The 12,229-nt window shown below is 35.1% G+C and overlaps 1 protein-coding gene across 1 annotated transcript in view; it reads left to right on the forward strand.

The window, feature by feature from the left end:
* Positions 1–12,229, forward strand: part of LOC138705585 (uncharacterized) — a 95,167-nt gene that overhangs the window by 72,747 nt on the left and 10,191 nt on the right. Inside the window, exons 15-16 of the mRNA XM_069834188.1 lie at positions 2,104–2,267; positions 7,979–8,216. Of these exons, the coding sequence (XP_069690289.1) occupies positions 2,104–2,267; positions 7,979–8,216 (402 nt within the window). The remainder of the gene's footprint in view (positions 1–2,103; positions 2,268–7,978; positions 8,217–12,229) is intronic.

A 12,229-nucleotide genomic window follows, 5' to 3' on the forward strand; every position in this document is an offset into this window, starting at 1 on the left:
GATGAATCGTTACAAATTAGATGTGACGCGCTCTAAAACGAAGAATGCATCGTTTTCAAATGCGAGTGAATCAGTTTAAAATTCTATAGGCCTAAGTCAAAGTGGAAGATAAAGATTATAAAACTCTGTTAGGCAGACTTCCTCACGTTTATCACGTGTAACTTGTTTCAACCTTACTAATTCCACATTACTTATTGTTATTAGTGTTATCATCACCACCACCACCACCATCATCATCATCATCATCATCATAATTATGAAATGTAAAACAAAAAAAAAAATTGTACCCGCTGAAAGAAGTTCCGGTAGGTAGGCAAAATTATACTTTAGAAAAGCTTTACATTTGACTGTTTTCATTGTTGAATTAAAATTGAAAGAATAGATTGTAGAAAAATCGCAATGCGGCAACCCGCCTTTAGGACGAGCCGCTCGCATACTCTATCTATTCTGTAATTATAATTATTATCTATGCTACGTAACACAGTATTGGTGATTCTATAAACCACGAAATATTAATGTAAAATATTACTGAATACAAGTCGTTAAAACATAATTTACTCACCCATATTAAGAAAAGAGATGCCGGCAGATGAGGAGAGAAGTATAATTGCTATTCAACCAATGAGAGAGGTCTCATTCCACGCTTGTTTTGAAGTTGGGCGAAGGTAGAGCGCTTCAGACCGCCCAACTTCAAATCAAGCGTGGAATGAGACCTCTGCCATTGGCTGAACAGCAATGTTATTATACTTCTCTCCTCCTCTGCCGCCAATGTTTACTTCTCCTGTCAGACATTATGGAATGAAGTATAGTAAAAGCACCGAGTTCAAAGGCAAAATGAAATTGTACTGTCAGTGTAATATGCACATCGGTTTAAGCATCATCATCACCATCGTTATCGTCCTAAACACAACATGTATTACAAAATCTACTACAGTTCAAACCCTGATTTTTCTGTCAGTATAGTTTTATAGTAGGACTCACCCCTGGAGAACTTTAATGAAACAAGAAAAAGAGAGATAAACTTTAATTAAATAGCTGTCGATATTGCCGTGTTCAACCTCGTCTGAAGGGACCACTTAGTGGCTTTCACACACAGCCATTGACTGTCTCAATAGATGATTTTGCCGCTGTTTGCAGCCGCTATCCGTTGCGATATCAGGAATTCAATTGTAGGTTTCACACGGGGCTGCAGCCACAACACTGTTTTAGTGTGGCGATGGTAGCGCTGCTAACGGATGAATATTTTTTATTTGTTTATTTCATGGCATTTTATCAATTGCTAGGTTATCTAGCGTCTGTGTGAAATGAAGATGATAATGACAGCGAAATGAGTACAGGGTCCATCGCCGAAAGTTATCCAGCATTTACTCTTAATGGGTTGAAAAAATCTCAATCAAGTAATTTTCCCAACCAGAATTTGAACTCAGGCCCGCTCGTTTGACGGCCCTATTGTGCCACTTTTTTTTTTTAATTTCACTGGTAATTCTAGTTAGAAGCTTTTGAAGTTTTAGATATGCGAAAAGACGAAGACACTAATTTTTTTTATCGTCTTGATGTAAATCATCAAATAAAGTACGAAAATAATAGTCTATGATTCAGTTTTTTCAAAAGCAAAGGAAGGGCCCAGATGCTTCTATTTTTTCGTCTATTCTTTCTCCGTATGAGAAGCGTCGCCAAAAGTGTATCTCCATCTATGTTCATGTTCACTGGAAGACAACAATTCTAAAAAAACTTTATTAAATAGGACTCGAAACGCGCGTTCGCAGCGACACCAACAAGTCACTAAGTGGCGCTACAATGGCGTACACTAATTCCCTACGTGAGCCAAACTCAGACTGATCAATATTAATTAAAATGTTCAATATTGTCCAAAGCATTATTTATATTCCACATACCTAGTCTTTTCTTTGTAGCCCTCAGTTATAAGCCCTTATTAAAATTAAAAAAGAGAAATAACAATCTTTCAAACCATAATCACATGTTTCTGAACAGAAGATTGAAGCTACAAGCAGAAGTAATAATGTACTTGTAATGTACACATCATACTATGTGCTTAATGAGACATAGGCTATCCGATTACAGTAAATCATGCTTTTTTTACAGATACCTTACATCAAGATGGCTCAGCGCATGAGCCCACGACCACTTAAGCTGTTCAGCGCGTCTTGGTCAGCGCCTGAATGGATGAAAGAACTGCGAAATGGCACAGTTGGTTACAGTCGACTTAGGAGGGAATTCCACAGACTTTACGCAGAGTACCTCATCAGGTAACATACTTTCCGAGATAAAGTAGTTTACCTTTCAGATGAGATTTATTCCCTCCCATCTGAAATCAACTTCACGAAGGATATAGGTCAATTACCTCCCGCTTCTGAAAACTGATTTTAAAACCATCATATAAAATTAAGTCCTTTCCCTTCTCACTTAATGTTTTCGTTACCTCAGTCATAGTAGTAACTAACCCAATACAACCACATAACAACTGTTACACTACATGTGAACACTGCTGCAAAGCAAGCACAGAACTATTGTGCTAGAAGTGAACAGCGCATGCAGAAATGAAATCAATCATAGTGCGTTCACAAAATAATATTACTCCGTGTACAGTAATCAGAAGAGAGGAGGGCTACTTGTAGGTATTTCTGAATAAAATTTAGCCGGGAGAGAATGGGGATATTATTATCTTAGGACTTTAATCGACCGGGAGGGAATTGGGTTGTGAAAATTGACCGCGGGAAGGAACTGACCCACACCCGATTCGCGAATCACGAAATGCCGACAACTGAAGTTTATAGCATGAACCGACAACAACTCTACTACGTCACAACTACTCAGAACGGGCCGTGATTTGTTGTTGCCATAGCAACTGTGATAACTATAGTACCGTCGCTCTTATTTCTGGCAACCAATCACGTTGTAAGTCGGCTACATTTAAACGTGTGCGTCTTGTGATTCGCTGATGATGACGTTATGCATTTCCTAAGGCTCGATAAATAATATAATCGCCCGCCATTTTGACTCTTTCGTTGGCATTCGCAGAAAGCACACAAGGGCGTTATTTGCCACTCAATTATTTGCTCAATTACAGTGCGAGTGATTTATTATCATAGGAGCTACGACATGATAATGTTTAACGGTGTGGCAAATAGATTCCTCGAATGGTAGCTCGGCAACAAAAGAACAAAAATGGCGGATGATACTACCTATCTAGACTTTATAGAACCTTCACTTCCTAAGACGTAAGCAAAGAGGAGGAGCCACGTCGGGAATAACAGCGTCACGACTTTATAATTCCGGTGCAATCACAAAATATTTTTCATCCAAATATACTCGTTTGTATATCTTCCAAACATTCCTCAGCAGGTGCAAATATCGTATTTTAAACTCTTTGTAATAAAGCATAATATTTTTATTTTATTTTATTACCTTCTTTTACACTTGTCAATTCTTTTAAAGATGAATTGAAGACATATTTTCATAGGGGTTAAGCGTCAGTTTTTCGAGTTTAATTTTATTCAGTGTAAAGAAGGTACATCTACATGAGCATATCACATTACACGGGCTCTGTCGTAGTTCAACTGTAAGTGACTCATTCGTGCGACGAAAGATGGTGTTGAAGGTATTTAAATATGCATTTGGCAGTTTGTTCTTGATCAATATTTCAGCAACTTGTTTTTGGCGCTTAGCTCCTTTGGAAAGGTAGGTCTTCAATTACCGAGAGAAATGAGAAGTTGAAGCATAATGTGTTAAAGACGATTGTACTAAGATGACTGTGTTCGTGAAACAGTAACAGCGTAGCCGGTCCGAAGGAAAAAGACGCGGAAAAGATTCATAAGAGGACGATATGCATAGATTTTCCTTCGTAATCCACGTTAAGAAACCACTTTCCAAGAGCAGGATGACAGGATATAGGGAAGTGAGCTCAGAAAATAGTTAACAGGTTATTTTCCTATGAATGAAATCATTTAACATTCCGGTACCCAACTTTCCTTTTCGTTTTCTGAATACGAATTCGTGAGCATAGGTGACATTATTTCCTTATCAAGCATACACGGAGAATAAAAATCTAGTGCACTATTGTTTCGAGACATTGACTTGGTATATTATTCGCGCGTGGGCCCAAGGGCGTTACAGAAAGAAATCGTGACTTGACTTAAAATACACTACGTAATGTTTGGTGGACGTTACATAAGGAAATGGCGGAGAAAGGACTCAATTAGCTACGTATCTAGAGAACTATGATTTACCTGAAGACGCATCAAAATCCGGGGAAGTACACGATGTAAATTCTTTCAGTGCTATTGCTAAGACACACACTGAGGTCTGAAATAAACATCGATGTTGACTCATTTGGATTCCACACGCCAACTGAATCGACACGGAAGCACATGTTAATTTATAGAATGACACGTTTCTGCGTGGCCTATCGGCCACGCAGAAACTTATCGTAGGCATCGCAGTCTGTCAAAGAATATTTATAACAGGAATTTAGAATTTTTTCTTTTGTTTGTTGTAGTTCAGTTTGATACAGTATTTTAGCAGCCTACTTTGTTGGAACACAGCATTCTGAGGGCGCTAAGTCGCGACATGAATTCAAAATGACATCTTCTTCTTCGTCTTCTTTTTCTTCTTCTTCTCCTACTCCTCAGGGATTAGGCGAATCTCCTGTTAAGAATTCACGACAAATTCTATACGTCCTTTTTGTGATCTTTGTACAACTTGGGATTCCGTAGGTCGATACTGATATGCCAATTTATTATACACAATCTTGACTGTGCAGTTCTATCTACATGTTGTTTCTATTGGGTGGGCTATTGTTGAACTTTATCGTTTACTGAAAATATTTGTAAGTCGTTTCTAATTTCTTCATTTTTATACGAACTAATTTTGTGCAGCCTTAGGTTCTTCTCAGGAAATTTATTTCTGCACTTTGTGTTCTAATTTTACATTTCTCACTGAGGAGGCTACTCATGTTTCACTACCATGCAAAGGAAGAGTGACGTACAGTAATTCCTAGGGTGGGGGGGGAGAAAGGTAACATTATTTTCAATATGAAGTTATTCCTAAGAGCTTACCGGTCACTTGCGGAGTTAATGGTGATAAGTAAGTTGTGAATTTCTGCCTATTTGCCTCTTTTAATCCTTTAGCTAAAAACGTAGGCTAGGAATATTACACACGAATTTTATAGTGCCTACAATGCTTATTTTACTATTAAATGCCCATTTCACTTATAACTGCCTAAAAGTTGCCAAAATCTCCTATTTGTTTCCTTTTAGCCAACAGAAAGCAGAGAAACTGAAAATTCTATATTAATTATCTTTTACTGTGACCAGAACTCGGAGAATTATCGATTATTCTATATTTGTAAGATTTAATTCCATCAGAGCGCGGAGAAACCAAATAACTTAAAATCAACCAATAAGAAAATTGTATTTCGAGAGCTTTGTGCTTATTTCTATGTTGCATTTGTGTCCATTTTGTGAGTGGCTTTGGAGTTGCCTACAGTTGTGTTTTGCGTAACGTTGCGTGTGCTGTAAATAAGTGGCGTCGGTTAGTTCATATTTTATTTCGTTGTGTTTGGTAGTTTGTCATCATGATTAGATAAGCATTGCAGTAAGTGTAGCAGAGGCAAAAACTGCCTTGGTGAACTCAAAGCTGAAGCCTGATCTTGCTTTAATGAAGCCTAGCTTTGGTAAGCTGCCTGCTCATGTCACAAAACTAGAAGCGAGGAGTATTCTACTCCATTCAGTGCAAATCATTAAGGAAGTGCAAACAAGGAGCCTAGTTCCTAGTGGTTCAAAAATTTCTGGGACGTCCTCAGTCCAGGGGATGTAAGTATGGAGGGTCCGTGCCCGGGATAGCTATAAGACAGCCTATACCTTTCACTAAAGCTGCGGATTTTTAGACACTAAAAACAAAGTAAAAATAAGCAGGCAAAAAGGCATTTAAAAATTATAAAATGGTCATTTAAAAAAGCACTTACAACACTTATAATTCCACAATATTATTGAAAGATGCAACGTTATACATTAAATATCACTTTCTGTAAGGACGTCATTGTGATAGTGAATGAATTTAATATTCCTGCAAATGTTCTAAGGAAAACTTATGTCTGTTGTCTGTAAGAATATTTTTATTGACATAATGGTCTAATAAGTTACAAATATACAAATATGTTTCAATGGATTGTTCAGTCCAAGGGCGTACGCAAGGGGAGTTACCGGGTTTCAACCCCTCCTTGAACTTAAAAAAGAAAATGACATACTTTGAAATTGAGTATTTTTTATCCATGATCGTTTTCCCTACTCTAATTTTTCACTGTCAAAGTAACAAAATTTACATCGACATAAGACATAGTCTCCTACCCCTCGTTCAGTATAATCCCTGTGCTTGGTGCTGCAGCACGTTCGAATTATAACAATGCCATCACTATTGTAACTATTCGCAACACCCCATCTCATTTAGTGGCTCATTCATCTGCCGACCCAGGGAACGCACAGGGTCCCCCCCTAATGTTAAAAATATACTAGAAAATTGTGGTATAATTTTCAAGAAATAATTTCTTTACTCTGAGATATAGGTTGCTGTCTAACATTTGTGTGCACTCTTATTTTCGCAATGCTCGTTTACGACTTCCGATTAGCAAGTAGCATTTTAAGAAATTTCAATTCACACAGTAACTTCTTCAGTATATTTTACGGTCACGAAGAATACATTTTTTTCTTTTGCATTACAAGCCGATGTCTCTAATATATTATAGGTCTACAGAGTGAGCCGTAAGTAATGTCATTAACGTCAGGGGGTTATTCTTTGAAATATTACAAACAAAACACTTTAGGTCCTAATATAATTTTGCTCGTTTTTACTTCCTTTTCGAGATAAAAATTGTTTTATATTAAACATTTCATAGCGTGTTTTCAGAGAGCCATTGATTGAATTCCCAATATATTTAAGAGAGCAGTGTATTATAATAAATTATTGAAAGAATTTTAGTTTTGTCCTTTAAATGTGCAGAAATTTGATCAGAATAAATGTAACTTTTCGTTCTGTAAAATAATTTTACAATGTTATATTTGTTCGCATCAGATTTCTGCACATTTAAAGGACAAAACTAAACTCTGTAAATAATAATTTATTATTACAATACACTACTCTCTTAAAATTACCGAGCATATTGGAGATTGAATTAATGGCTTTCCCAAAACACGCTATAAAATGTTTCATACAAAGCAACTGTTATCTCGAAAAGGAAGCAAAAACGAGCAGAACTGTATTAAACTTTTTTATGTGAAATAGCTCAAAGAATAACTCCGTGAAATTAATGACATTATTTACGGTTCAGCCTGAATATTCAGTATATGTACTGTGTGTGCGTGCGTGCGTGTGTCTATATATATATATATAATATATATCTATATCCGCCATGTCTTTAGTTTATGATACTGACATAGCAATTGTTTGTTCAGTGAAAAATCTGGCTAATTATATCCAATTTTATTACAAAAAGGATATAGCTCCATTATTTGTTTATATTTTATCCCCCACTAAATTTCTGATTATAATAAATGATTGAGTGACAAAATAAAACTCCTAGGTATCTAGAACATACTCTATAAAAAGGTTAAAATCTGAAATTTTAGAATGTTTTTCATAGTTTTCCACAACTTTGTAAAAGTGTAGCTACCTCGTTTTTGCAGGGAGTCCTTCAATTTCACAAGCGATCTCTTTATGTGAAAATTTGTCTGTAAATGAAAATGTTTATCTCATCAGAGACCGCAGACTATAATACTTTATATAAATCTTACGCCAACGAGAAGGGAAATCGAACAGAGTTTTCAAATAGGACAATATTGCAGAAAAAGAATTCTATGTGAGCCTATTATTTGTATAAAATAAAATTCAACACTTTTAATCAATTCATAAAATGTATAGCAATATTACTTCGTTAATATTCTGTTATAACTTGTAACACTTACAGGTGTCTTGATGAATATAAGAAGAACGGATTAGAATTCTGGGGCATTTCCCCCCAGAACGAGCCTTTTCACGGGACGGAGGTTTACTACAACTTCAACAGCATGGGATGGAGGCCTGAGGAGCAAACGGAATGGATCGCCAACTTCTTCGGTCCGGCGCTTCAGTCCAAAGGCTACGGTAAACTCAAACTCTTGATCCTCGACGACAACCGCACCTTCCTTCCAGGTTGGGCGAGAGCGGTAAGTTCGGACACCTCCTGCTGTAAGAGATAGCTAGCGATAGTGATAGTCTGTGTCAAGTTCAATATTCATAGGCTGTTATTCATTACCTACACCTTTTATTAAATATACCGGTACCGGTAGCCTAAGTTAAAAAAAACCTGAACTAAATCTAAATTCCAAAGCAATTATTCTCCTAATTGTTATGATCATGTTGGTAAGTATCCGATAAATAGGTAATAATTTATTAATATATTATTCTTCTAGACAAATAATAACATAAAATAGTCCATTAGAAGTACATTTTAACGACCAGTATGTAGGGAATGACACATTCGTAATAACTTATACAATGATAATATTTTCAAAATTATTTTATTATAAATTTATAAAACGACTCGAGAACCTCTTGTATAAAGTGAACTATGTCTGCTCGCAGCTGGTTGAGTTGGTTGTAGGTCTCAACTGATAGCTTTTTGCAGCTGCAACAACATTTTCATGAAACGGATTGAGGGAGAAGTCATTATCGTCTTGAAATATTTCAACAACTGAATTTTCAGTTTACATAAATTAATCTTCATCTCTGCATCAAGAGGTTATTACTAGTGTCTTCTTGGTACTGATACATATTTTTCCAATATAATCGTGAGTGTAAACAAATTAACATTTTCTTTCTAAGGCCGATAATCCAAATACTAAGCCTCTAATGAAATCAATTACTGTCATTAAAGCCGCGTTGACACAAATACGAGTATAGTGAGGTTCAAGTAAGGGTAGTTCCTAAAATACTAATTTGGCCATCTCTTCAGTGTTCCCAACTAATAGCAGATATCACCAAAGAGGGTAAAGTCTCAATGGCATGTACTGAAATAATAATAATAATAATAATAATAATAATAATAATAATAATAATAATAATACAATAATTTTTGTGAAAGAATATATTTTCCTCCTGGGCCTCTCCCACATTATGTTGCTAATTATTAGTAGATTAGTATGATCTAATATTAAAATATATTTTGTCTGACAACATGAAATTCATTGCTTTGACTAAACAGTTTACGATTTGCGAGATCTAACCTAAAAATGTATTTTATATTATCATATGAAATGATTAGTATGAATTCCGGAATTCGGAAAACAGAATACCACGTTGAAATGTATACCCTACTTAAAATACATACTCCTAAGTCGCTATGACGTTATTTCCTCTCTTGGACATTTTAATAAAAATCTGAACACTAAGAAATAAATTACATTTCTGTCCATTAGCCAACTGCACGTTTCATTCATACCAAATAGATCTATAATTTATATCTTATTTAATTACAACTCACCTGAATATAGTGTTGAATTGGAATCATAACGCAACACAAATGAATTATGTTAGGTTATTTAACGACGCTGTATCAACTACGAGGTTATTTAGCGTACTGAACTATGTATTGATATTAATATTAATACCGGTACTAACTAATTATTAATTACGTTCAAATTTCACAAGCTTAGGGACTTCCATTTCATCAGTTCCCTTTGCTGCAAACCAAAGCTATTACTGCCGACATAAAGTTAGAAAATAAATACCAGTTGTATTTAATGATAAAACACACATGTTAGGTCAATAATACAGTGTTCATTGAGTTGATAAAATACATTAAAGGTGATATGTTACAGTTGTATGAACACTAATAAGCAAGAACACGGTTCGAACAACTGAACCACATCGTCGTTGTAATTAGTCACTGAAGATGAAGAAGCATCTCCGAAACATGTCTGACTAACATCTTCAATAAACTTATTGTACTTACTAGCTGTACCCGTGCGCTCCGCTGCACTTATTAGAAATATGCATATATAAAGTAATTACATAATTAAAATAGAACATTGGGTCCAGGGAACATTCGTGTTTGATAAAAGAATAAATCGTTTAATATGCTATTTAATTTAAATTGTACTTAAATAATTAAAATGCTATCATTTTGGTTCAGAGATCACTCATTTGGTGCAAAGATAATTCGTTTAACATTTTTCTAAATTAGTCTTGAATGCATCGTTTAATAAATCACTCCAAATTAATAGAGTTGATTGCGTACGAAGATCATTTTTATGTTAACCTTAATATGCATCCTTTTTTTTAAGTTTATTTTATTCACGCCTTAACATCTGTGGTCATGTCGCGTGTTTAGAACGTGTGGGTATATCAGCAGGCCGCGTTTACTCTTGTTGAGTTCCTGTTTCTATTGTGTGTTGTAGATGGCTTGTGTTCATGTAACTGATTATAGACTTTGATTAATGTTTTTGGTATTGGTAATTGAGGCGGTGATGAATAATGGCATGTATCTTTCCAATCCGGCATTTGCCTTTATGACTAAGGGAAATCATGAAAAACCCCAGTCAGATTGGTCGGCCACGGGGTTTGAACCCGGGACCCCCGAATGTGTGTCTCAAATGCTACCGCCTGAGCCAACTCGCTCGGTTGTGTATCAGTGTTTATGCAAATAAAAAAATTAGGTACACTACATAAATATTATTTTAAGAAACACAGGAAATGAATATGGGTAAATTATGAGCGCAGGAACGCCATTTCATGACATCGTTTAAAATAATTCAGTTCCAGTTATCTCTATGGTAAAATGAGCGTATAAAAGTAGAGTATTTTATGTGGAACAAATAAAGTTGCAATAATTAAGTTATACAATATTTCGACAGAATATCAAGTTTTCTGTGCGTACAGATTTCATCTTACCTCAGTCCTCATTTGTAGCATTACATCCGTCTAGAGAAATTACAAATTTCAAATAGTGAAGGTTAATTAGCTTCTGAGATAACATCATACAAACACACAAAATATTCTAATATTGATAAACGTCAAGGCCGCCTTAAATAGACGGAGTCATTTGTTTTGATTTCATTGTAGCCATCGTCGTCGTTCCTGCAATAACTCCTATGTCACATATCGATGTTCAGATTTTTGCTCTATTAAATAACTTAAATAGTGATGCAGCAAATAATACACTCTACTATATATAAAACTTAATTATATTTCTTTCTTTCGAAAATGTAAGAATTCACGATCGCCTATGCACTACTGTCATAGAATGAATAAATTTGTTTTTCTTCCTACTAAATAATTTAATATTTTGCACATAGAAGTTACGGAACAACGACACTATAATCTGAGGCGGCGGTGGAAATGTATTGTATTGTTATTTTAAAACTCTTGTATATCCTTAAAGATCAGTCCTATCAAAATTTTGGCTGGAATAAAACTTATTGGAAATCATTTTTAAAGAAACTTTTGTTATGTAACATTTTCCACAAAAATCAATAATAAGCAATATATTTCGGTTTATTTAATTCAGGTCCCCTTATAACCCCCCTTTTAAATAACGTATTTTGAATGCCATATAGCCTAAAATCTAAGTTACAACGAACTTAATTTATATTCCAATTTTCATCGAAATCCGTTCAGCCATTATCGCGTGAAAAGGTAACAAACATCCATCCATCCATACATACATACATACATACATACATACATACATACATACATACATACATACATACATACATACATACATACATACATTACATACATACATACATACAAAAATTTCAAAAAAGCGATTTTCGGTTTCAGGATGATTAACTATACATGTTAACACCAATTATTTTTGGAAAATCGAAAATTTCCAGAAAAATTTCGCTTACAGATTTATTATTAGTATAGATTAGTGTTCATACAACTGTAACATATCACCTTTAATGTATTTTACCAGTTGTAGTATTTGCCAGTACTCGAATTTCGAAACAAAGTTGGTAAAAGAAATTCAACCTGACATCTAGAAAATCACTACAATCCAATAGCATATATAGTAATAGGGGGAAAATGGTTAGGTTTCACCCTTAGAGTATTAAGTAAGCTGACCCGGACTATACAAACGGACTAAGTACACTCCTAGAAATGGTTGACACGTATCACCGATATCGGATCGTTTTAAAAAAATGTCTGATCTGGACCTGTAGGATATTGG

Source organism: Periplaneta americana, chromosome 9 (genome assembly GCF_040183065.1).
Source record: "Periplaneta americana isolate PAMFEO1 chromosome 9, P.americana_PAMFEO1_priV1, whole genome shotgun sequence".
In the NCBI taxonomy this organism is placed as follows: domain Eukaryota; kingdom Metazoa; phylum Arthropoda; class Insecta; order Blattodea; family Blattidae; genus Periplaneta; species Periplaneta americana.